Source organism: Sus scrofa, chromosome 5 (assembly GCF_000003025.6).
Source record: "Sus scrofa isolate TJ Tabasco breed Duroc chromosome 5, Sscrofa11.1, whole genome shotgun sequence".
NCBI lineage: Eukaryota > Metazoa > Chordata > Mammalia > Artiodactyla > Suidae > Sus > Sus scrofa.
The window spans coordinates 83,834,248-83,861,806 of record NC_010447.5 but is presented as its reverse complement, the minus strand read 5'-3'; the positions used below and the strand labels follow the sequence as shown (position 1 = coordinate 83,861,806).

Genomic DNA, 27,559 nt, shown 5'->3' with positions numbered 1-27,559 from the left:
ATAGGCTGTGGGTTCAGCCTTAAAAAGCATAAAAACAAAAAAACAACCCCCACAAAACATAAATATACCAGTTGAGCAGATGACTATATTAGATTTTAATATTTAGTACAGTGTTTTAGAATAAAAATTGCCATGTTCCTTTTCATCTTGGTCAATAAGTTAAGGCAAAATACCCAGTTAAATTTTTCTAATGTTAAATGCATTGTTTTTTAAGTACCCTTATTCTCTCTTTTACTCTGTTCACTTCTAGAAAGTAGATTTCTATAATATTTTTTGTGTTTATTAACCTGATAGTTTTTTACCATTAGAAGGGGGTACATTTGTGGGATTGAGTCAATCATGTTTTGGGGCATATTGATTTTAAAATTATTTTAAAACTTTTTTTAGTGAAGAGTAATTTGAATGAGTTATATTTTTATTTTTATTTGACTTAAGAGACCAACAGATGGTTCTTAGAAATGTGGAGGATTTTTAGTGTTAAGTTTTACTGACAACTTCCTTTGGAATTATTAAATAAAGAATTTTAAAATCTCCAGGTTTAAAACATCTGTGAGAAACATGTTATTTAAAAAGAAAAATCACTGTTTCCAGAAGTGCTTTTACTTCCCTGCAAGTGAAACATAAGGATTTTAAGACATGGATTTATTACACATATTTTCCAATGACTGTCCAAATTGTACAGTTGTGGGTATGCATTGTGACTTTTCCAAAATCAGCTTATTTTCCAAACACGTATATTAAAGAGTACAACAAATATTTTTAAATTATATTGAAGGCTCTGGTTATCCTTTTATGTAGGAGGAATCTTGGTATTGTGATAGATTACTGATATGTGGTTTGTACCTGACTGGTAAATCTTGTTTTTATTGCTATTTGGTTGGAAGCCTTTAAGTCCAAAGGTGATCTGAATCTTAAATATTTATTGGTACTTTTTTTTTATTGGTCATTTTTGAATGTTGTTTGCTCTTTCACCAAAAGCTCATCCAAAAAATAAGTGGTTTCTTGATTGATTACTTAAAAAACTGTTAATATGAGTTCTTGCTGTGGCTCAGCTGTAGCAAACCCGACTAGTATTCATGAGGATGCAGGTTTGATCCCTGGCTTTGCTCAGTGGGTTAAGGATCCAGCGTTGCTGTGAAGGTCGATGTGGCTTGGATCCTGTGTTGCTGTGGATGTGGTGTAGGCTGGCAGCTGTAGCTCTAATTTGACCCCTAGCCTGGGAACTTCCGTATGCCGCCAAGCCCCCCCCCCAAAAGCTATTAATGAGGTCATGAAGTTATGTAAATGACCAGCCTCCAACACTAACAAAACTTGCTCTTATAATCACTTATATAAAGAGAAATGAAAGAATAGCAAATTTACTAAATTTTGTATTTTTTATTAAAGATGTGATAACATAATAGTGTCTTTATCCTTAATCAAGAGTTCTAGGTATTTGTGTTTTTTTGTTTTTTTCGTGTGTGGTTTTTTTTTTGTTTGTTTGTTTGTTTTTTGTTTTTGCTTTTTAAGGCTGTATCTGCAGCACATGGAGGTTCCCAGGCTAGGGGTTGAATCAGAGCTACAACTACCGGCCCACCTCACAGCCACAGCAATGCGAGATCCGAGCTGCTTCTGCGGCCTATACCACAGCTCACAGCACCACCAGATCCTTAACCCACTGAGCAAGGCCAGGGATCAAACCTACAACTTCATGGTTCCTAATCAGATTTGTTTCCACTGTGACACAATGGAAACTCCTAGGTGTTTTGTGTTTATATCAGTAGTTCATATTGCCGTAAATGTTGGAGCTTCTCTTGTTGCTCATAAAACATGAAAACCAGGCACAAACGATAGATTTTTTTTCTTTTTTGGCTACCCCGCAGTATATGGAATTCCTGGGCCAGGGATCAGATTTGAACTGCACTTGTGACCTAAGCTGTAGCTGCAGCAACTCAGGATCCTTAACCCACTGTGCTAGGCTGGGCATTGAACCTGTGTCCCAGTGTTGTCAAGATGCTCCTGGTCCCATTGTGACACAGTGGGAACTCCAATTAATTTTCGATTGGATATTGTACAATAATACAGCATTTCTCAACTACTGGCTGCCAGAATTGTGTTCTCTTATGAAACTTTTACCGCATTCCTTCCTCCCTGCCCCCCAGTTTATTGCTTTGAGGAAAAAGGAACAACTAAGTCTCTAACTGCCTTGGCATTGAAGTCCCATTTTAATTTCTCCCTTAACTGAAAACTTTTAATTCTTTTTTCAATAGCCTCATTTTTACTACAAAGGAATCATAGAAAATAGATGATCTAGAGCTGTGCTTAATACAGGATGGTAGCCACAAGCTGCATATGGCTTTTTCAATTAATTAAAATTAGATAAAATTAAATTCAGTTTCTTTGTTGTGCTAAATGCATTTCAAATGCTCCACGGCCGCATGTAGCCAGCATTACCATGTTGGACAATGTCATCATCACAGAAAGTTCTCTTGGACAGTGCTAATCTTAAAGAAACCTGGAGAAAAGTAATGGAAAAGAATACTCTGCTTAGTTCTTTTTTCCCCTCTTAAAGGGACATTGAGACCAAAGTCATCTTTCTTACCCTCTCAGCATTTTTTTGTTTGATTTTGCATACAGTATACTTGATTGCAGTTGTGTTTTATAGCAGAATATATGATCTTAAATTTGACTTCGAGGTAGACATTGGGTAAAGTTTACATCTTGTTCTTTCTCCCCATTTCACATTTTACTTTTTAAAAATATAATCTTCAAAAAAATTATCATATAGCATTATCCAAAAAAAAAAAAAAAAAAACCCAAAAAAACCAAAACCCCAACAAAATACACAGCAGCATTTCCAAGTTAAAAGAATCCTTATGTTGGTATTTTTCAGGGTTTACATACTCCTTTATCTGGGTATTTTTTTCCTAGGGTTATTTCAAGTTCACATTAGTACATGATTAATTATAATTTTCAGATTATTTATAACTTTTAACTTTTTAACCTGAATGTCTGAAGCCCTCTGAAAAGAGTAGTAAGGACCTCCAAAACTGATGAGAAAAAGTACGTGTTTATGAAACCTGGAATGCAGCAAAATAAAAACAATCGGTAAATAAAAAGTTACTTGTGGAGTTCCTGTCCTGGCTCAGTGGTAACAAACTTGACTAGTACCCATCAGGATGTGGGTTTGACCTTTGTCCTCTCTCAGTGGGTTAAGGATCCAGTGTTGCTGTGAGCTGTGGTGTGGGTCGCAGGCTCAGATCTGGTGTTGCTGTGGCTGAGGCCAACAGCTGCAGCTCCGATTCGACCACTAGCCTGGAAACTTCTGTATATCAAGGGTGTGCCCTAAAAAAGACAAAAAAAGAAAAGTTACTTGTGTCTTCAATGTATCTGATTAGAAATCTGTATTATTATTCCGGCTTTATGTTTCCACAAACCAAGGTCTGTTGGTTTTCATTGTTTTTGAGAGACATTCATTGAAGAAAAATTCGTAGTAAGTACTTCATGAAAGTGAAGTTAAGAATTCCTGAGAATCTTCAAGAAAAGTGTATAGTTGATTTTTTGTGGTGAAATAAAGTTCTTAGGCCAGTTTTGTTTATAAAATAAGCTGTTACAATTTTTAAAGGTTATTATTTGGATAAACTTAACCAAAGACAACATATTGAAATGGATAGATCTTTAATTATAGCTTATTAGCACTTGAAGCTGCTATTTATTTAGGCTTATGTACTATTTTTAGTTTTTTTTTTAAGTGTCCATTTAGAAGCAGAGCTCAGTGGAGATACTATAAAACATTTCAAGGTGACATTACATGTAAATTGTCCAATTTAAAATATAAGTTTATTTTAGAAAGTGATATGCGGAATAAGGCACAAATCATGATTGAGCAACTTTCTGAATGTTCATGGTGAACACACCTGTGTAACCAAACATCAAAATCAGGAAAATATTGCTAATACTTCTCTTTGGCAGTCATAACCTCCTCATACACCACCCCCACCTCTTCTCTCCAGGGATAATTGCTGCTCTGTCCTTTGACACTTCAGAGTAATGTTGCCTATTTTTGAACTTTATGTGGAACCATGGCATGAACTCGTGGCTCCTTTTTCTTAAATTTATGTTCATGAGACACATCTGTGTTGTTGAACATAATTTTTCTTTTCATTGACATGTAGGGTACTGCTATGAACATTGTTTTGTGCAGTTGGTGTATATGACACATTAGCTAGATATGGAATTGCTGGGTAATAGCGTATGTATTTGTTCAATGCCAGAGATTTTCCACAGTGCTTATACCAATGTCCACATCCACCAGCAGTTGCGGTTTCTCCACATCCCTGCCAAACCTTTCTGGATTAGCCTTTTAAATTTTAGACATTCTGAGCAGAGGGGCTATTTAATTTTTGAAAATTCAGTGAAATATTTCCTGTTCTTCTACCTCCTAAAGTTTTGTAGTTTGATAGCTAATTAGTGGGCTTAGAGTTTATACTGCCATGATTCTGTTAGAGCTGTGAAATTGACTTAGTCTTTCTACAGAGTAGCATGTTTAGTTTTAAAATGGCTGTATAAACATAGGCACTCTTTTTTTTTATTTTAATGATTTTAATTTTTTTCAAATTTACAGTGTTCTACTGTACAGCAAGGTGACCCAGTCACACATACATATGTACGTTCTTTTTCCTCACATTATCATGCTCCATGTAGGCAGTCTTTTCAGACATAATCCTTATTTAATTTTTTTTTTCCCCAGGGTCTCACCTGCAGCATATGGAGGTTCCCAGGCTAGGGACAAAATCAGAGCTGTAGCTGTGGGCCCATGCCACAGCCACAATGCCAGATCATAGCAGCGCCAGTTCCTTAACCCACTGAGCGAGGCCGAGGATTGAACCTGTATCCTCATGGACACAAGTCAGATTTGTTTCCACTGAGCCATGATGGGAACGCCCTTATTTCATTTTTATTTATTTTTATTTTTTGCTTTTTAGGGCCACACCCACGGCATATGGAAGTTCCCAGTTTAGGGGTCAAATCAGAGCTACAGCTACAGGTCTACGCCACAGCCACAGCAACGGGGGATCTGAGCAGTGTCTGCAACCTACACAACAGCTCACAGCAACATAGGAATCTTAAGCCACTGAGCTAGACCAGGGATCAAACCGGCATCCAAATCCTAGTCGGGTTCATTAACTGCTGAGCCACAGAGGGAACTTCCCTTGTATCTTTTTATTTATTTTATTTTATTTATTTTATTTATTTTTGGTCTTTTTGCCTTTTCTAGGGCCGCTTCCATGGCATATGGAGGTTCCCAGGCTAGGGGTCCAATCGGAGCTGTAGCCACTGGCCTACACCAGAGCCACAGCAACGTGGGATCCGAGCCGCATCTGGGACCTACACCACAGCTCACGGCAACGCCGGATCCTTAACCCACTGAGCAAGGCCAGGGATCGAACCTGCAACCTCATGGTTCCTAGTCGGATTTGTTAACCACTGAGCCACGACGGGAACTCCCCTTATTTCATTTTTATTTTATTTATTTTTTGTTGTTGTTGTTGTTGCTATTTCTTGGGCCGCTCCCGCGGCATATGGAGGTTCCCAGGCTAGGGGTCGAATCGGAGCTGTAGCCACTGGCCTACACCAGAGCCACAGCAACGCGGGATCCGAGCCGCGTCTGCAACCTACACCACAGCTCACGGCAACGCTGGATCGTTAACCCACTGAGCAAGGGCAGGGACCGAACCGCAACCTCATGGTTCCTAGTTGGATTCGTTAACCATTGCGCCACGACGGGAACTCCCCTTATTTCATTTTTAAAGAGTATTTATTTGAGAGAGATTTCTGAGATGGATGCCTAGATTGGGTTTCATTAGCTTTTCTAATTTTTAATTGTAATTTATTTAAACAATTCATTAAAGACAAATTTTTTTGGCCAAACTGTGTGTAAGTGAGAAATGTTAGCTTCATATGTATATGTCCTTTCAAAATTGAAATATTGTTGCCTTATTTGTTAAGTAGTAATATTATAACTATAAAGGCTGCTAATATGTTTAAATAATTTATAATGAAAGTGCGATATAGTTTCTATCCTACCTTTATACCTTTTCCTTCTTTTCAAGTACTAGAATAATTCAAAATTTTGAAATTTCTTTGAACTTTCTTTTTTTTTTTTTTTTTTTTGTCTTTTTGCCATTTCTTGGGCCGCTCCCGTGGCATAGGGAGGTTCCCAAGCTAGGGGTCTAATCGGAGCTGTAGCCACCAGCCTACACCAGAGCCACAGCAACGCAGGATCCGAGCTGCATCTGTGACCTACACCACAGCTCACGGCAACGCCAGATTGTTAACCCACTGAACAAGGGCAGGGATCGAACCCGCAACCTCCTGGTTCCTAGTCGGATTCGTTAACCACTGCGCCACGACGGGAACTCCATCTTTGAACTTTCTTAAATGAAGCTGGAGGGATTTATTTTTGGGGAAGATTTTTTTTTTTTTTTTTTTTTTGTCTTTTGTCTTTTTAGGGCTGCACTCATGGCGTATGGAGGTTCCCAGGCTAGGGGTCGAATCGGAGCTGTAGCCGCCGGCCTACACCACAGCCACAGCAACGCGGGATCTGAGCTGCGTCTGTGGCCTACACCACAGCTCACGGCAATGCCAAGATCCTTAACCCACTGATCAAGGCCAGGTATTGAACCCGCAACCTCATGGTTCCTAGTCGGATTCGTTAACCACTGAGCCACGACGGGAACTCCTATTATGATCTTTTTAATCCATTTTTGGAATAGTTTCTTTTTAAAAAATGAGGCAACTTCAGTCTTTATTTTGGCTTGAAAGTCATATTTGTTGGCCTGTTTGTTTTGCCCTGACTGCTGCATAAGCTTCATAACACACCTAGTTAAGTTACTCCTACCATGATGATAATGAAAATTGTTTGATTTAAAAAAAAATAATGCAATGAAAATTTACCTATTCGTATTTAACCACTCTACCAAATGGAGGCTTGGACACAGTCCCTTACTTAGTGCAAAATTTACATTATATTATCCAGATGCCAGTGTTCATGTTGTAAAGCTTGCTAATACATGTAGACAGAGGCATAATTATGACAAATAATTAAATTGTAAGAAATTAAAAGTTTTTCGGAGTTCCCATTGTGGCTCAGCAGTTAGCGAACCTGGCTAGCATCCATGAGGATGCAGATTCAATCCCTGGCCTTGCTCAGTGGGTTAAGGATCCCGTGTTGCTATGAGCTGTGGTGTAGGTCACAGACTCTGCTTGGATCCTGCATTGCTGTGGCTCTGGCATTAGGCCGGTGGCTATAGCTCCCATTGGACCCCTAGCCTGGGAACCTCCATATGCCACGAATGTGGCCTTAAAAAGACAAAAAGACCCCCACCCCCCAAAAAACTGAAAAATTAAAAGTTTTAAAGGAACCCATTGTGCAGAGGTGAATATGTTAGTGAAGTTGCTTAGATCAAAGATGATCATAGACTATCTCTAGTAATTTTAAGGAGTATATCTTGTTATCTTTTAGTCATCTCAACTTATTTTTAATTTAATCTGAATAAAAATTTAGATTGTTGGAATTCCCGTTGTGGCACAGCGGAAACAAATCCAACTAGAAGCCGTGAGGTTTCGGGTTCGATCCCTGGCCTTGCTCAGTAGGTTGAGGATCTGGTGTTGCTGTGAGCTGTGGTGTAGGCCGGCGGCTACAGCTCCAATTAAACCCCTTGCCTGGGAACCTCCATATGCCGTGGGCGCAGCCCTAAAAAAACAAACAAAAAATTTAGATTTGTTTTATTATTTTTGAGAAAGAAACATTGTCCCAAAAATCACATAAAAAATGAAGAGTATGATACTTGGCAGTCACTACTGGCCAGTCATGAAAAGTCCATAAAATAAGGATTTCATGGAATGTGTATGTTTCAGAAACTCTTTAGTGGCTCTGAGGCATAGGTTAGTGGAGTTCATGATTGCTATTAGGGAGTCCTAGACCCAGTGGTATATTCCAACTCAGATTTTATTACTTACATTATCTTGTTTTCAGCGAGAGTTCAACTGTGTAGTTGTAGTGAGCAAAGTAGCTTTTAAAAATTGTAAATTAAACACTGTAAACTAGCTGTAATGGAAAAAATAAAAATCATTTAAAAAGTTAGGTCCATATCAAAAGACATAGCCTCCATTTTGACAAATATTAATTTTTAGAAAAGGTAACTTATTTCAGCCTTTTCTGTTTAAAGGTATGATATTGAGAAAAAAATGCTTTTTATTTATGGGTAACTCTCTTTCCCAATGTATTTTAAAGAATAGGAAGTAAATAAATAATAGAGTGCCAAATGTTGCTTACATTTGTTTTAGTAATTTTTGTAAAAATATCCTCAAGACAGTTTTTATCTTTTGATGGCAGCATCATTGGTGTAAGAAAGTTCCTGGGCCAGGGGTCAAATTGAAGCTGCACCTGTGGCCTACACCACAGCCAGGGCAGCATCAGATCCATAACCCATTGAGCAAGGCCAGGGATTGAACCTGCATCCTCACAGAGACACTGTCCTTGCCTTAACCTTCGGAGCCAGAACGGGAACACCATAAAGAGCCTCAAATTTTAATTAGAATTAACAGTTGTTGAATCTTAGTGGAAGATATATTAGCTGATCACACAACCTCAGTTTTTCTATGTATTTGAAAATTTTCATAATGAAAAGTTGAAAAACATTTCGATTTAAGCTGATGTTGAAATGCTTCTAGTAATTGCTTATCTTTATTGACCACCAATAGACAATAGATATCTGAATGTCTTCTCAGTGTAGCTCTTTTGGTGGATACAAAGATACTTAAGGCATGATTTCTTTCTTCAAGAAACTTACAATGTATGTAAAATATATATGGGAGTTCCCATTATGGCTTAGAGGATTGAGAACCTGATTAGTATCCATGAGACTGCAGGTTTGATCACTGCCTCACTCAGTGGGTTAAGGATCTAGCATTGCCATGAGCTTTGGTGGAAGTTGCAGACGAGACTCAGGTCCCTCTTTGCTGTGTCTGTGGCATAGGCCAGCAGCTGGATCTCCAATTCAGCCCCTAACCTGGGAACTTCCATATGCTGCAGGTGCAGCCCTAAAATAAATACATTTATGGATAGGATTTTTATACAAGTGATATGTGTTAGCAGAGGGGTAGTGCAGTGTAGTAGAAGGAAGAAATACATTAGAAGTTAGATAGTAGTCTATTTTGATAAAAGATTTTGAGGTGTGGGTTAAGAGTTTTACGAAGTCAGAATCAGGCCTAAAGATTAGTTAATAATTTACTTTGTTGACAGTGGTTAATTTTAATTAACTGATTGGAACAAAGAGAAAATATTTTTAAGATAGTTGAAAACGTATTCTGATCTATGTAGGAATCTTTCTTCTTTGGCCTAAAACAGTGAATGAATGTCTGAGAAAAAGATTGTGTTGTTTCTTTTTCTATGAACTGTAGTGTTCTTCCTTCAGGGTGGTGAAATTGTAGGAGTTCCAGAGTCATTTCACATAATCTTTTTAAAGATTTGAAACATCTTGAAAAAATAAACACATTTAAATTAGGTGCATTTATAAAACGTGTTAGGACACTTACTAAAATAAGATTGTACACATGAATAGTGAATTAGGAACTTGAACATGCAGGTCATTTGTTTTTAGTTCAAATTAATCTTACCTAATGCTCTTAGCTCCTGTTTGTTCTGTGTCTCAAAATGATCAGAAGAGCTAAGACTGTGTAGGTGTGTATATACAAATATATGTGTGTGTGTATATATATATGTACATTGATATATATGTGTATATATATAGTTTGTATATACATCTACATGTTCTCATCCGAGTGGTTTTCCTGGAGTCTTGTTATTTTTTATTTGGCTCTCTTATTTTTGGAGAGACAGTATGGTGTATTGGCTAAAAATGTGACCCCTAGAATTAGACTGACTGGGTTTGAAACTTGATTCCTCATCTTACCAATTGTGATATCTTAGATAATATGTTTATCTTTTCTACAGTGTCCTCATCTATGAAATGACGATAATAACTTGTCTCACTGGTTACTGTGAGGAATAGAATAATTTCTAAAATGTACACAAATGCTTAGGAAGTGGGATGTTCAATTTGAGTTACTAAGTAGTCTCTTTATGTTATAACTTTTCAGAGACTCATTCCTCTGAAGTCTTTAAGTCATTTATATATGTATAAGGAGCTTACACACCTTAAACAAACTCCAACTTAAAACAAGTTGTGTTTTGAGAAATTTATTGATTTGGAATTCTGTAGTGAATCTCTCTTGGGTAATTAAGGTGCCAGGCTAGCTTGTGAAGGCAATAATCATAATGTAGCAAAAATGATTAGAAGAGAACAGCAATAAAATGGAAAAATAGTGTGTTGGTATCAACTCAAAGATAGTAGAGTAATAGTAGTTTTAATTAAAGGCTTTTTTAAAAAATTTAGTTCCCCAATACATTATTTACTTTTTTTTTCCCTACTGTAAGGGTTTTTGTTGTTGTTGTTGTTGTTGTTGCTGCTGTTGCCATTTCTTGGGCCGCTCCCGCGGCATATGGAGGTTCCGGCTAGGGGTCGAATCGGAGCTATAGCCACCGGCCTATGCCAGAGCCACAGCAACGTGGGATCCGAGCCGCGTCTGCAACCTACACCACAGCTCACGGCAACGCCGGATCGATAACCCACTGAGCAAGGCCAGGGATCGAACCCGCAACCTCATGGTTCCTAGTCAGATTCGTTAACCACTGCGCCACGACGGGAACTCCACTGTAAGGGTTTTTGAAAGAGACTTTTATAGACATTCTGAGTCATTCAAAATCTTCTCAAGAGTTTGGGAAGGCTAGCATCAATTCTTCACTAACTTTACTTCCAACTCTCTCAGTTGTCTTGCATTTATGGTGGAGATCTAGCATCACTGATGTATTACGCAGTGGTAGTGTATCACCTGCTAATATGACTATTTTTTGACTGATTTATTAAGATTGGGTAACTGGTTGGGAACTCTTTTTCTTTGGGTAACTGAAGAATGAAAGAGAGAAGAAAGTGAAGGAGGTTGCGTGCTTTTAGTAGTATAAAATAAGCTATGACTGGTCTCAGAGTGGTGATAGGGGAGCAGTTTCCTGTACTGGTAACCGTTCCCAGTTACCACGCAAAGTAAGATGGGGATCGGGTGGAAGGGGAAAGTATGGGTTATTCATGTGTAAAAGGTGCCTGCAAACTGGGTTTTTGTGTAAATAAGCACTCCTCGACATGATGTTTCTTTCAAAAAGCATTTCAAGATTTTGTAGTGTAATCCAGAGTTATCATTCTGCATAACACTGTGAATTTTTTTACATTTTAACTTTTATTTATTTTTTATTTTATTGCTTTTTAGGGCCCCATCCATAGCATGTGGACATTCTCAGGCTAGGGGTTGAATTGGAGCTGCAGCTGCTGGCCTATACCACAGCCGCAGCAACATGGTTACTGAGCCATGTTTGCAGCCTACACCACAGCTCACAGCACTGCTGGATCCTTAACCCACTGTGAGCAAGGTCAGGGATCAAAACCTTTATCCTCATGGGTACTAGTCGGGTTCATTACCGCTGACCCACAATGGGAACTTCCTTAACTTTTATTTGAATTCTAGTTAAATAAGATATTACTACATAGAGGATAACACATTACACACAGTTTGTGTGTATTTGATACCAGAGTTCGGAGATGGAGATTTTCCTGTATTCTCCTGGGATAAGGACTCTGAGTCTCATACCCTTAAAAATATTTAGATTTAGTAATCATGAAGAAACCAACTTTTTGATACTGAAAAATATTACAATGGTGCTAAAATTTTCGTAGCATTAGTTTATAGTTGTTTCTATTTGTAGACTGTTGTGACAAAAATAAAACTTTGTTACTTTTATATATTGATTGAAATTACACAATTCTTTTATTAGGAAGTGGCTGTTTTTGTCTTTGATAAAAAGTTGATTGACAAATATCAAAAATTTGAAAAGGATCAAATCATCGATTCTCTAAAACGAGGAGTCCAACAGTTAACTCGACTACGACACCCTCGACTTCTTACTGTTCAGCATCCTTTAGAAGAATCCAGGTAAATTTTTATAAAAACGTATAAACAAATAGTTTAGAAAAAATAACATCTGTATTTGAAATCTGTCAATGCAGTATACTGTCAGTAAAAAGTCCTTTTAAACTGAGTGTTGAGTTCTTATGGATTAGTTATTTAAAATGTATTTACATATGTATGTCTCTTTTTGAAATATTAATATAAATTTTCTTCACATTTGCCATGAGTCTTTTTGTTTACTCTGTGCTAAGACTACAGCAGTCCAACTGAAAGATGCAAGAGAAGTACAGAATAAGTCCCTGCCTGATAGTAGTAGTTCTTGTTAACTTGCTAAGGATTCCTTCTCCCCTTGTCATTGTTTCAGTATTTGGAGGCTATTTTTGTGTGTTCCAGGTAGTACTGTTCTAGACATTTAACCTTTTACTGTGTGCAGCATGTTAGTTCATAGCCCTCAGTTATTCCAGCGTCTTTTTTTCTCAAGATGAGCTTGGGAATGCTTGCTGAGAATGACAATAAAATGAAGCTTATGTTGTGTATCTTAACTGAATCCTAAAGCCTGTGTTGCTTTTAATACTCCTTTAGATAGCGTAGCTATCTAAAGCTATAAACCTTGTCCACATTACTCATAACCCCTAATTCCTTCCTTCCTTCCTTCCTGCTTAGCACTGTATTTGCTTCTTTTAATTCAGAAGATCTTAACCAAATGGTTTGCCAGTTGTATTTTGTGGATAGGATAGAGAAAGAACAGGCAGGTGGAGAAACCTAACTGGCACGGTTCCAGGCTTCCCGTCTCCCTTCAACCAGGTCAATTTGGCTTTTATCTGTTTTATATTTTGGATTTCTACGTAGTTCTTACTTTAGAATCTTCAGTTATCCATTGTCATTTACCCACCACCCCCAAGGGCACAGAATCTTTTGTTTCAACCTAAAAGGAAAAAGCCTAATACTTACCATGTGAAAAACTCTACTAAGTACTTTACATTTAATTAATTAATTCATTAATTAATTCATTTTTTAAGCCCGCACCTGTGGCATATGGAGATTCCCAGGCTAGGAGCTGAATTGGAGCTACAGCTGCCGGCCTAGACCACAGCCACAGCCACGCAGGATTCAAGCTGCATCTGTGACCTACTCCACAGCTCATGGCCACGCTGGATCCTTAACCCACTGAGCAAGGCCGGGAATTGAACCCGCAACCTCATGGTTACTAGTCGGATTTGTTTCTGCTGCGCCACGGCGGGAACTCCTCTATATTTAACCCACTTAATTCTCATTATCATGTGGAAGAACTGGGAATCAGAGCTACTGCTTAAGCTAGACAGTTACGGCACTCTGATTCCTGAGTCATGCTGTGCCTACCCAGAAATATGCTTATATGTATGTCTTATATCGTAATATTTTACTACCCTTTTTGTCGGTAAACCCAAAGAAGACTGTACTTGTTATATCTTATGTGACATTCACTATTATGAACCCTTGTTCTCAAGGTGGACTCAGTTTAATGTGCCACACTTGTCCTGAGCTTTTGTGCATTTGTGCTGTTTCCTCTGGAGTGTCTATCAGTGTTTATAGTGCATTTGTGCTGTTTCCTCTGGAGTGTCTATCAGTGTTTATAGTGTCACATATTAGAAACCTGCCCACCTTTGTTATTTTAACTTGTATTTTATCAATACATTTTAGGTCTCTTGAAAGGAGAAAGACCAGTGTTGTATCTTTTTCTCTGCCCATGCAGCTTCTTCTATAGTGATTTAAATATTATAGAACTATGGTGTTCCCATCATGGCTCAGTGGTAATGAACCTGTCTAGTATCCATGAGGATGAGGGTTCGATCCATGGCCTTGCTCAGTGGATTAAGGATCCGGCATTGCCGTGAGCTGTAGTGTAGGTTGTAGATGCGGCTCAGATGTGGTGTGGCTGTGGCTGTGGTGTAGGCCAGCAGCTGCAGCTCTGATTTGACCCCTAGCCTGGGAACTTCCATAAGCTGCAGATGTGCCCCCCCCTAAAAAAAAGCAAAAAAAAAAAAAGATAAATAAATATAGAACTAGGACTTTATTGGCATTCATGAATAGAGATAATTCAAAGATTACCTTGATGCATTTTCAATTATAGTTGTAAAAATAACAATAGCCTTGATATATGAACACTTTAGGGAAGGAAAAAATAGCTTCCAGTTTTTAATGACTTAATGTGGAGATGATGGAATTATCCAAAAGAAATGTGCTATAGAAAAGTAATCCAGGTGAAAGTCCAGAATTGGTGATATGTATGAGGGTAAGTAACATAGAGACAGTAATTAAAACCATGAAAAAAATGAATTTCAAGAGCAGGAGTCAAAGTTCTGAGGACAGAACTTGAAATGTAGAGGGGAAAGAAGAGCCAGGAAAAGAAACTGGAGGAATCATGTCATCTGGAAAGAGAAAAATTGACAGCATGTTATGGAAGCCAAAGGAGGGAAGAAGGGACTCCCTGACACTAGGGAGCACCAAGGGAAAGGGGAGGAAGGACCGAGAAGAATCCATTGCATTTGACTAGTGAGAGATTGTTAGTGATATTCAGTAATTTCAGTAGGAGGGCAGTTTGGAACCCAGCAGAAAAGACATCACCGTGTGAATAAAGTCCAGTAGGGGGAACTCAAAGGAAATTTCAGGAGGATAGTTGAATCATTAATATACTAAGGTGAAGTTTAGGGAAATGGAATCATTCTTGTTAGATGAACTTTACTTTTTTAAGATGGGAAGTGGATAATAGGTGAGTAGTGGGTAAAGCAGGCCATGGAGAGTTAATATGAGAGGGTTATGAAGAGATGTTTTTTTTTTTTTTTTTTTTTTTTTTTGTCTTTTTAGGGCTATACCCCCGAATATGGAGGTTCCCAGACTAGGGGTCTAATTGGAGTTGTAGCCGCCGGCCTACGCCACAGCAACGCAGGGTCTGAGCCGCGTCTGCAACCTACACCACAGCTCAAGGCAACGCCGGATCCTTAACCCACTGAGCAAGGGCAGGGATCGAACCCAAAACCTCATGGTTCCTAGTCGGATTTGTTTCCGCTGTGCCACGACGGAAACCCCTTTTATATTATTTTGGTTTTTATTTTTTTAATTTTTTTGTCTTTTTAGGGCCGCACCAGCAGCACATGGAAGTTCCCAGGCTAGGGGTCAAATCAGAGCCATAGCTGCCGGCCTATGCCACAGCCACAGCAACACTGGTTCTGTGCCATGTCTGTGACCTATTTTTTGGCCACATCCATGGTATGTGGAAGTTCCCAGGACAGGGTTCAAACTCACGCCACAGTTGGTGCTTGCACCATAGCTGTGGCAATGCCGGATCCTTCACCCGCTATGGTATAATGGAACTTGTTAGTACGTGTCTTTAGACTATGAGTTTACAAAGAATTGGATTTTGTTTCTCCCTTGAGCTTATGAGATGAGCAATAGAGTAAAAGAAACCTGTGATGATTACTGTAGGGTTAATAAGGGTTAGCTCAGTAAAGGGTAGTAAGGGTGATGATTATTTATTGTTGAGGTAGTAGAGAGAAAGAAAGGAATCCCTGTAGTCAGGACTGAAGACTTCAAATTTGTTGAATAAAAATACTGGAAAGCTAGATTTTAGGTGGAGGTAGTAAAAGAGTAGGAGATGAATGGCTAGTAAATATCTGTGGCTGGGGCAAGTGGTCCTTGTGAAAGGATATAACCCTTCTGGTATGTAACTGTCCATAATGATGATGGAAATAAATTTTCATGAAAGATAATGCCTCCAAGCTTGAAGAATAATCACATATTGATAAGACCAGGGTTAATTTTGTGGTCAAGCCAGAAGGGAAAAAAATGAGTTACTAAAATAAATGAGTCCTGGGAATCATTGGAAACTATAGAGAAGCCTTAGGAGTATTTGAGCAGTTTTCCTCCAATACAGTTTAGCAAATGAAAGTCCAATTTCCACTGCGTTAATGAGCTTTTTATGAGAGTGAAGAACAAGATGTAGATCATCATCCTTCGTAATAACTGAGTGAGCAGGACAATGCGATTTTCTTCTTCAATCTAAGCACCTCTGTCTCTCTCATACATATTAAGCTTCTGCATATGCTTTCATTTGAAAAATGGGTTCACGTTACTCAGGTATTACTGACAGATGGAACAGTAAAAGGCATATTTGCTATTAAGAAGTTACCGTCCAGGTGCAGAGGCTTGATATAACTTTGTTACTACACTACCTGGTAGACAGATCTTCATTGCCAGAGCCTAAGCTCAAAGGCATAAAATGTTAGGACCTGAGTCTCAAATGCTTGGCGATTATGGCAATCGTAAACAGTTATTGAGCTTACATGTTAGTCAACATGTTATACACTTTATGTGCATTTGCTCATTTGATCGTCACAGTAACCCTTAAAGGTGGTCTTTTATCACCGTTTCACAAAAAGCAAAGTGAGGCTCAGAGCCATGGCCTCCAAATTCACCAACAAGGAACCGGGATGCTGGGACTTAAGTTAGATGTTTGTCTTCAGAGCTTGAGCTCTTGATAATTACTCTCCAGGCTTATTGAGTGTTAATATCTATCATTTTCTGAATTTCTAAACATTCTTATATTCAAAGAACAATAATTTTAAAAATTGGAAAACTGTAACACCTTTAAAAATGATATATAAAATAGATAAAGCAAAGCTGCTCTGAGATTGAAGCAGGAATGTGGGAATTGGAGCTGTGCCCTGTCCCTCTTTCTGACTCCTTGCTCCAGAGATGTCTGTAGGAAATTTACAGGTTCCTTTAAGCATACTCTGAAAATTATAACCTTAGAAATAAGGATAATGTCATAGGTGTAATGTTACAATATTTTAATTTATTTGTTTTCCATAGAGAATATCATTCAAAAAGCACATTGAAATAATGTTTTATTTCCTGACAAGTTTAAAAAATTTATCGTAACTATCATAACACTTATTTTAAAGACTAAGTGGAAGTTCCCATCGTAGCGCAGTGGTTGATGAATCCGACTAGGAACCATGAGGTTGCAGGTTTGATCCCTGGCCTCACTCAGTGGGTTAAGGATCCGACGTTGCCGTGAGCTGTGGTGTAGGTCGCAGATGCGGCTCGATCCCATGTTGCTGTGGCTGTGGAGTAGGCCGGCGGCTACAGCTCCTATTAAGCCCCTAGCCTGGGAACCTCCACATGCTGTGGGTGAGGCCTTAGAAAAGGCAAAAGGACAAAAAAAAAACAAAGACTAAGTGATTTATCCTCTATAATTGATGAAAAGCTTCTTCATGTTGCTTTGTTGGTCTAAGTATGTTACATTCATGCTGAAAATAAATCTAAAATCATCTACCTTGTTGATAGTTAAATAAGACAACTAATATTTTTCTTTTTTAAAACAGGGATTGCTTGGCGTTTTGTACAGAACCAGTTTTTGCCAGTTTAGCCAATATTCTGGGTAACTGGGAAAATCTACCATCCCCTGTATCTCCAGACATTAAGGATTATAAACTTTATGATGTAGAAACCAAATATGGTTTGCTTCAGGTATGTATTTTTATTCATCCTGTGGAAGGAATATTTTCCTTCAAAATTGTTTTTGGCCATTTCATACTTAGCCATATAAACTGCTTTATGTAAACCTTTAGGTCAAGTTATTTAATTAACCTTTGGAGAAGGGCCCTTGTTGATTGGTGGATGTGGTGGTTCTTTTTATTTTTTCGAATTATAAACTTTTTGAATGCATTTCATAAATGCTTTCCACTTTTTCTAATTTTCCTTCCCCTTCCCTACCAAAATATCTTAAGTTTTATAGGGAAATTTATATAGTAGATTCTTTGTTTTTTGGGGACAGAGGTCATTTTATTCATTATTTTTTAACAGCGTTATTAAGGTATAATTAATTGGTATACAATAAACTTCACATATTCAAAATACACAGTTTTATAAGTTTATAGGTGAAGCCATCACCACAATCAGAATAATGCACATATCCATGACCCTCCGCAGTTTCCTCATCCCCATCGTAATCCTTCCCTCCTCCTTGCTATTTTTTTGTCTCTCATCACAGGAGAGCACTGACTTGCTTTCTGTCACTTTGACTCAGTTTATATTTTCCAGACTTTTTAGAAATAAAATCATACATACGTATTCTTTTTTTGGCCTGGCTTTTTTCACTCCAACCTAATTATTTTGATATTCATTTGTGTAGTTGTGCATATCAGTATTTCTTTTCTTGTTGAGTCCATTGCTGTAGTCCATTGATGGCTATACCATAGTTTGCTGTCCATTCATCTGTTGTTGATAAGTTGGGTTGTTTCCAGTTTTTCACTGTTGCAAATAAAGCTGCTCTGAATTTTCATGCACAAGATTTTTATGGACGTATGTTTTCATTTCTCTTGGTTAATTACCTAGAAGTTTAATGGCTAGAGCAAATGGTTTGTATATATTTCATTTTTTAAGAAACTGAAAAAGTTTTCCCAATGGTAGTACCATTTTACATTTCCATTGTGATATATCCAAGTTATGTTTTTTCATGTCTTTGTAAAACTTGGTATGCTTGGCCCTTTTAATTGTAGCCATTCTGATAGGTATTCAGTGGTTTCTCACTGGAGTTTTAATTTGCATTGCCTTGATGAATAACGATGTTCAACACCTTTTCATATCTTTCTTTGCCATCTAAATATGTTTTTTGTCCTATTCAAGTCCTTTGCCTATTTTTGAATCAGGTTGTTTTTTTGTCACTGAGTTGTAGGACTTCTTCATATATTCTGGCTATTAACCTCTTCTCAGATACATGATTTGCAAATATTTTCTCTCATTTTGTGGGCTGCCTTTTCACGCTCTTGATTTTTGTCCTTTGATGCACAGAAGTTTTTTTCTTTTTCTTTTTTTTTTTTGACTGCGCCCACAGCAGAAAGAAGTTCCCAGGCCAGAGACTGAACCATAGACTGAACCAGAGACAGTGCCACATCCTTAACTGCTAGGCAGGGAACTCCTTACTTTGATATATACAATTTATGTATTTTTTCTTCTGTTGGCTACGCATTTGGTTTCATACCCCAGAAGTCATTGCCAAATCTAGTATCATAAAGCTTTTCCCCTATGTTCTAAGACTTTTAGAGTTTTAAGTCTCACAATCAGGCTTCTGAATAATTTTGAGGTAATTGTTATACACGATTTCAGGTAAAGGTCCAGTTTCATTCTTTTGCATGTGCTTGTCCAGTTCTCCAGCACCCTTTGTTGCAACTTATGTCCTATCCCCATTTAATAGTCAGTCTAGGAGTTCCCACCGTGGCACGGTGGTTAACGAATCTGACTAGGAACCATGAGGTTGCAGGTTCGATCCCTGACCTTGCTCAGTGGGTTAAGAATCCAGTGTTGCTGTGAGCTGTATAGGTTGCAGATGCAGCTCGGATCCGGAGTTGCTGTGGCTCTGGTGTAGGCTGGTGGCTACAGCTCCGATTAGACCCCTAGCCTGGGAACCTCCATATGCCACGGGAGCCGCCCTAGAAAAAGCAAAAAGACAAAAAAAAAAAAAAAAAAAAGTCAGTCTAGATACCTTTGTCAAAAATCATTTGACCATATACGCTAAAGTTTATTTCTGGATGTCCTGTTCTATTCCATTGAGCTATATGTCTGTTTTTATCCCAGAACCACATTGTTTTATGACCTAGCTTTGTGGTAAGCTTCTAAATTTTTTACTCCCCAACCGTAGAATGGTACCAGAGGTTAACTGAGATAATTATTAAAGCAGCTACCAAATTAGTAGCTCAAATATTCAAAAAGCATTCAATAAGATTTTTTGCCTTGTAAAGACAGAAGCGCTTTCCTAGACTTGAAAAATGCTACATAATTTATGAATTATTTGAGGAATAAACATTTTTTAAAATGTAAATCATATATGAGTTTCATAGGTTCACATTTGTTAGAACTTGAGAACATTCATTTGAAAAATATTATTAAGCCTCTAATCGCTGTTGTACTAGTTGCTAAGGATAAATATTTAGACAGACGAAGCAGTTTGCAACTCAAGGGGTGGTGAAAAATGAAGTTGAAGAGATAGCAAAAGACCTTATTGGTATTGGGGAACACTGAAGGATTTTAAGTAGGGCAAATGACCTACTCTGATATGCATTTTTTTCTTTTTTTTTTTGGCAATCCCAGGCCAGGGGTCAGATCTGAGCCGCAGTTGTGACCAATTCTGCAGCTGTGGCAACACCAGATCTTTAACCCACTGTGCCAGGCTGGGGATTGAACTTGCATCCTAGTGCCCCTGATCCTGTTGTGCCACACTGGAAACTCCTCATGTGCATTTTTAGAGCTGTCATTCTAGAAGAGTGGAATTTTGGGGTTGGGAAATGTATGGGGGATAATCCCTACTATATAGAGTTATTTTCAGAATCATATGTGTAAATTCGTAAGTGCTTAGCATAGGTGCTTAAGTGTTAAAAATAGTTAATTATAGTTTTTTAAAGTCTGAGTCAAAAATCATAGGAAGGACTAGAGGTACATGCAGATGAAGTTATGCAGAAGTAGAATAGGCCCTACTTGGGAGTTGGGAATGGTGTGGAGTCTAATATGATTTCTCACACTTATTAAGAAGTGAATATACCATCATTTTAAGTAATTCACCAGCTGGAACCTTAGACTCAGTGATTTGCTCAAAGTTGCGTGGCTAGTAAGTGATGAAGTGGGCACAGGAATCCAGATATCTTCTAAAATAGAACTCTTTTTTCTTTTTTAATTTTTTGCTTTTTAGGGCTGCACCTGTAGCATATGAAGATTCCCAGGCTAGAGGTCCAATCAGAGCTGAAGTTGCCAGCCTATGCCACAGCCACAGCAGTGCAGGATCTGAGCCATGTCTGCAGCCTACACCACAGCTCATGGCAATACTGGATCCTTGATCCACTGAGCGTGGCTAGGATCGAACCTGCATCCTCATGGGTATTAGTTGGGTTCCATACTGCTGAGCCATGATGGGAACTCTTATAGTAGTACTCTTTATCTTCTTTACTCCTGACTTGCTTTGATGTTGAAAACTGTAAAGTTTTTTTTAGAGAATTTGTTCTCATACTTGTGCATTCGTTAAGCAAATATGTATTGGACAGCCGTAGTTCTGGCATAGTTCTGGGTGCTGAAGGAATGGTAGTGAACAAGACGGATACAAATTCTTACCTTTTGGAACTTACATTCTCATGGGGGAAGAAAGAAGATTAAGTAAATATATAGTTCATTAGGCCATGATTAAGTGCTTGAGGAAAAAAAGGGAAGGGAGAGGAAGGAATAGTTTGGATGGGAGTAAAAGGGGACTTGCACTCTTGAATGGGGTAGTCAGGAAATCCCACTGAAGAGGGGACAGTTAAGACCTGAAAACAAAAAACCCAAAGAAGCCAGCCATATGTGTATCTGGGGAAAGTATGATCTAGGTAGAGAGAACATCAAGTGCAAAGTCCTCGAGACAGAATCATGCATGACATGTTTAAGGAATAGTGAAATACCTGCAATAGTGGAGGAGGAGTAAGTAAGAAGACAAGTAGTAGGAGATAAAGTCAGAAAGTTAATAGTGGTTAGGGCTTGTTAGGCCTTGAAAGTCAGAGAACTCTTTGGATTTTACTCTGTGAAAAAGGAAAAGTCCTTGGAAGATTTTGATCAGGAAAGTGACATGATATGGATTATGTTTTAGCAGAATTACTCTACTTGGTGTATTGAGAATTAAAATATGTAGAAGAGTAGGAGCAGAGAGAAGGTAGATGGCTGCTACAGTCATATAAGCCAGGGATGCTGATGGTCCAGAGCAGGGAAGATGATAAGACAAGATCGAAAGGTAAGTATATTTTGCTGGTGAAGGTATTGGGATTTGTAGACGGATTTGGTATATGAGAACATTAGAGCAATGCAAGATAACTCAAAAGATTTTTGTCTCAAGCAAATGGATAAATGAAGTGACCCCTAAATGGTATGAGAAAGACTGCAGGAGGAGAGAATTGAATTGTAGAGGAAGCTCAGTTTGGGATTTTTCTAAGATTGAGATGTTCATAAAACATTGAAGGAGAGACAAGTCAAGGAAGCAGGCAGATAACCAAGTCTGGACTTTTGAACAGAGGCCTAGGCTGGAGATACTTGGGAGGAATTAACACGTAGATGGTATTTAAAGCTGTGAGAACACTGAGAAAGAGTAGATGGAAAATTCAGAAGTCTAAACATTGAGTCCAAGAAAGAGGTTAGGGTGATGAGGAGGAATCAGCAAAATAGACTGAAAGGAATAACCAATGGAGTTGGAGGAAAAGCTGGGAGAGTGGCGTCCTACCGATCAGAGAGCATTAGTTTGCGAAAATCTACTCTCAGAAATCCAGTCTTCTTTTTTTGAAACAAAGTCCATGGTAATTTCAGGCACAGATATAAAATTACCAAATACTACTCCAATGTGTGAATGAGTGAACATCAGTTAATATTTGAAAATTGAGCACAATACTATTCAGAAAAACTTAATTTCAATATGAAGCGTAAATACATAAAAATATTAAGAATTAGAATCAAATTGACAAAGGTATTTCTTGGTATTTACTGTATGTTAACGCAGAAACCAAAGATTCTCTCGCTTTTCAGACTCGGGAACTAAATAAATTTGGGTAGCAAAGTGCTTTACTACTGTCTTTTCTTTTGCTTAGCTGCATATGGAAAGGAACTTAATAAATAGTTGTACTCTGTTGTTATACTTGGGTTTTTCCTGATGTTGCTGAGATTTCCCTGGCAACTGAGAATATCTACATTTCTGTATTTATAATGAAACTTAATTATTACCTGACATAAAAATCTTTTATTGGGAGAAGCAGCAAATAAGATTTTCATGAGACATTATTGTAATTGCAAGGAATTTTATTTAATGTAAAAATATCTTTTTTTTCCACTTACAGGTTTCTGAAGGATTGTCATTTTTGCATAGCAGTGTGAAAATGGTTCATGGAAATGTTACACCTGAAAATATAATATTAAATAAAAGTGGAGCCTGGAAAATAATGGGCTTTGATTTTTGTGTATCATCAACCAATCCTTCTGAACAAGAGGTAATGAAAGTTTAGTCTTCTAATTTTTTAAAGCTCTGGAAATTTGTAATTGCACCTGGAATAGATTGGAGAACTTACAACCCTGGTAAATGTGGTACAATGGTATGTTTAAATATATAGTTTTATAGAAAATTTCTCTGGGAGTTCCTGCTGCGTGGAGCAGCAGGTTAAGGATCTGGCTTTGTCTCTGTGTTGGCATGGGTTCAATTCCCAGCCCAGCGACATGGATCTGGTGTTGCTGCAGCCTGTGGTGCAGGTTGCAGCTGTGGCTTGGATTCAGTCCCTGACCTGGGAACGTCCATATGCCACAGGTGTGTCTCTTGTACCTAAGAGTATTTAGCTTATTAATTCATTAAGTATTTGCTTAATGCTAACACTTTCTTAACTATTGAGTTAGGTAGGCTTTTTTTCCCTCAGGATGTCAGATATACTAACAAACCTTGTGAATCTCTAGCAGTGTTTCTCTAACTTATTGGACTACAAAATCTTTACGGAGCATGATAACAACTGAAGCAGTGAAAATAATAGCTAACATTTATTGAAGCACTTTTCTATACACTTTTAATGTATTTACTTATTATCTGCACAACTGAGTAAGGTATAGGAATAATATGATGAGTTAGGCTCATAGACTAAAATAACCTTCTTAAGTTTAAGTAGGTAGTAAGTGGTAGAGCTAGGATTTGAACCCAGTATTTCTGGTTCCATAGCACCTGTTACTTAGTGATTATGATACCTGCCTATTTATATCTAGGAAAACACTGCAATATTTCAAGTTTTTACTGTATATAGTTGTTAAAGGGACTGTAATTTGACCTAAAATAGATGTGTAATTTAAGTAAACATTTTTAAGGGAAGCAGAAAAACTAGTATTGCTTGAATATATATTATGGGCCAGGCACTGTGCTAGGTCTGTTTTTCATACATTTGTTTAATTTTACAATAGTCTTTTGAACCTTTTAACTAAATCACATGGCTAGTAAGTGAAAGAGCAGCTTTCAAACAATAATCTATTTGAGCCCATAAATTTGAAGCCTGTGTATCATAAAGCATAGGCCAGACCTTTCCATATATCCATAGTGCCTCTTATTTCGGTGTTAATTTGTCTTCTGGGAGAGAGCTCCAATAATCTCGAAGTTATGAGTTCATATTCTTATCTCTCAGTTCATTGTATGCACTTTCGAGATTTGGGATTTGGGGAAATTTAGGATTGAAAGTGGTGCTGACATTTTTACTTGCATAACTGAGTATGAATTTAAAACTAGATTGCTACTATTTGATAGTGGTTTGCTTTCATTTGAAATATTTAATCTATGTAATCCTTTTTGTCTTATTATAGCCTAAGTTTCCATGTAAAGAATGGGACCCAAATTTACCATCATTGTGTCTTCCAAATCCTGAATATTTGGCTCCTGAATACATACTTTCTGTGAGCTGTGAAACAGCTAGTGATATGTACTCCTTAGGAACTGTCATGTATGCCGTATTTAATAAAGGGAAACCTATATTTGAGGTTAACAAGCAAGATATTTACAAGAGTTTCAGTAGACAATTGGATCAGGTATTTGCCTTTAAATATTTGCTTGCATTAAAAATGTATTAAGTGTTTTTTCATTTTTTTTCTAAAAATGTGTTCAGAAAATTCTCTAAAATGAAAAAGAAAAAAAAAAGAGGGAGTTCCCATTGTGGCGCAGCGGAAATGAATCTGACTAGTATCCATGAGGATGCGGGTTTGATCCCTGTCCTTGCTGGGTGGGTTGGGGATCCCATGTTGCTGTGAGCTGTGGTGTAGGTTGCAGAGACCCTTTGGATCCCACATTGCTGTGGCATTGGCCGACAGCTGCAGCTGTGATTTGACCCCTAGCCTGAGAACTTCCGTATGCTGCGAGTACGGCCCTAAAAAGCCAAAAAAGAAAAAAAGAAAAAAGAAAAGGAAATTGAAATGTGATATAAAATACTGGACATTTTGTTCTAGGAATAGAAACAATTTCAGGTATAAAAAATGTGTTTTCGGGAGTTCCCGTCGTGGCGCAGTGGTTAAGAATCTGACTAGGAACCATGAGGTTGCGGGTTCGGTCCCTGCCCCTTGCTCAGTGGGTTAACGATCCGGCATTGCCGTGAGCTGCGTTGCTGTGGCTCTGGCGTAGACTGGTGGCTACAGCTCCGATTCGACCCCTAGCCTGGGAACCTCCACATGCTGCGGTAGCAGCCCAAGAAATAGCTAAAAGGACAAAAAAAAAAAAAAAAAAAAGCAAAATTATTAAAAAAAAATGTGTTTTCGTTATCTTGCAACAGAATTAGCAATTTGTTCAATCTAAAAATATATTTTTAGTGAATTTCAAAAAGTTTTCTTAAATGAACTATTGACAGTATAAATATGTATCTTTTGAATATTTTATATTCATATTTAATTTTTTCTCTCTTTTGAATAGTTGAGTCGTTTAGGATCTAGTTCACTTACAAATATACCTGAGGAAGTCCGTGAACATGTCAAACTACTATTAAATGTAACTCCAACTGTAAGACCAGATGCAGATCAAATGACAAAGGTGAGTATACACTAATTCCTGCTTAGATAGATGGAAAAAAAAATGAGTTAAAGTTGATTAAATGCTTCTGAAGCAAGATTTGGTCAATGTAATCCTCAGATAATGTCGGTATTCTTGAATGTATTACTATTCAACTTCTTTTAATCTTAAACAGTTTGATTATGTATATAATAAGTGCTATGATATAAAATTAAAATTTAAAATACAGAGTTGTAATAGTTACAATTAGGTATGCAGAAGTTCTAGACACTCCCAGAATTCATAGCCCTCTAATTCACTCATATAAGCCTGGATTTAAGTAAATGGCACTGTTTATGGTGTCAAGATATTTTACTTAATTTTATAATATTTTACTAGTTATGTAAAGAAAATGCTACTGTGCATCCAACTTACAGGTATTGATTCTGAAAAATGGATCTTCAGAGGAAAAATAATTTATTATTATTATTTTTTTTTTGCCAGCATGTGGAGGTTCCCAGGCTAGGGGTCTAATTGGAGCTGTAGCCACTGACCTACACCACAGCCACAGCAGTGCGGGATCTGAGCTGTGTCTGTGACCTATACCACACTTACGGCAACATCAGATCCTTAACCCACTGAGTGAGGCCAGGGATCAAACCTGTATCCTCGTGGATACCAGTCAGATTTGTTTCTGCTGAGCCATGACGGGAATGCCAATTTATTACTTTCTTATTTTTTTTAATTGGAATTTTTATTAAGTGGTCTTTAGCATTTCGCTAAATATTTCTGATTTTTTTTTTCTTTTTATCGTTCTGTGTCGGTTTCAGGTATGAGAAGTACTTCAATACTTATCAAAATAACTTTAGGAGTTCCCGTTGTGGTGCAGTGGAAACGAATCCGACCAGGAACCATGAGGTTGAGGGTTTGATCTCTGGCCTCACTCAATGGGTTAAAGATCTGGTGTTGCCATGAGCTGTGGTGTAGGTCGCAGTCGCAGCTCGGATCCCATGTTGCTGTGGCATAGGTTGGCACCTGTAGCTCCGATTCAGCCCCTAGCCTAGGAATCTCTATATGCTGCAAGTATGGCCCTGAAAAGGGAAAAAAAAAAAAAAATTAATTTTATTTCTCTGTTTTTAGATTCCCTTCTTTGATGATGTTGGTGCGGTAACACTGCAGTATTTTGATACCTTATTCCAAAGAGATAACCTTCAGAAATCACAGTTTTTCAAGGGACTGCCGAAGGTTCTACCAAAACTGCCCAAGGTTTGTTGTTGATCAATTTCTTATTGTAGTCAGGAGTTTAGAATTTAAAGGTTACTTTGACTTAGGATAATATAATAATTCTTCCCCCCAAAATGTAACTTTTGCCTTGGGTGCATAAATGACTATAAAAGGCTACAGACTGAAATCAAAAGTTTAGCGGACTTTTTTTGCATAGTCCAAAAATAAATAGGATTTTAAAAAATTAGAGGGACACTACCTATGCAAAGGTAGCACTTAGACATTAAACTTCAGAAGAGAGTTCCATAAGCTGTCATATGGAAATCACTGCCTCACCAGCAATTAAAGGGGATACTTCTGTATTGATACTAGTTTCTCCAATTCCTTTACTCTCCTTTTCTGGCTTATAAGGGGTAAATGTATAAATCATGATATGAAAATAGTAGTGAATGCCAAAGAAGCCATTGGCTGGAAAACTAGTAATCCCTGTCTGCAGAAATATCTCTAGTGTTTAATCTATCAACTATTCATTGGTTATGTACTGTTTATCCAGCCTTTTACCTAACTGGAGGATAAAGGGAGAACAAAATATCGCCCTTGCTTTCAAGGCCCTTACATTTACAGTGAGTGTAGATAGGGTTAATATGCATGAAGTAACAATTAGCAGCGCAGTACGGTGTTTAAGTTACGTGGTGTGAATCCTAAGCAATGAAGAAATTAAGAGGAGAAATATGTATGAGT

General features: G+C 37.8%; 1 protein-coding gene across 5 annotated transcripts in view; it reads left to right on the top strand.

Annotated features, from left to right (window-relative positions):
• SCYL2 (SCY1 like pseudokinase 2) overlaps positions 1–27,559 on the top strand; it is a 65,560-nt gene that overhangs the window by 16,960 nt on the left and 21,041 nt on the right. For all 5 annotated transcript variants that reach the window (XM_021092722.1, XM_021092719.1, XM_021092724.1 and 2 more), the window contains exons 3-8: positions 11,927–12,084; positions 17,424–17,568; positions 22,938–23,087; positions 24,427–24,648; positions 25,520–25,636; positions 26,735–26,860. In XM_021092722.1, the coding sequence (XP_020948381.1) occupies positions 11,927–12,084; positions 17,424–17,568; positions 22,938–23,087; positions 24,427–24,648; positions 25,520–25,636; positions 26,735–26,860 (918 nt within the window). The remainder of the gene's footprint in view (positions 1–11,926; positions 12,085–17,423; positions 17,569–22,937; positions 23,088–24,426; positions 24,649–25,519; positions 25,637–26,734; positions 26,861–27,559) is intronic.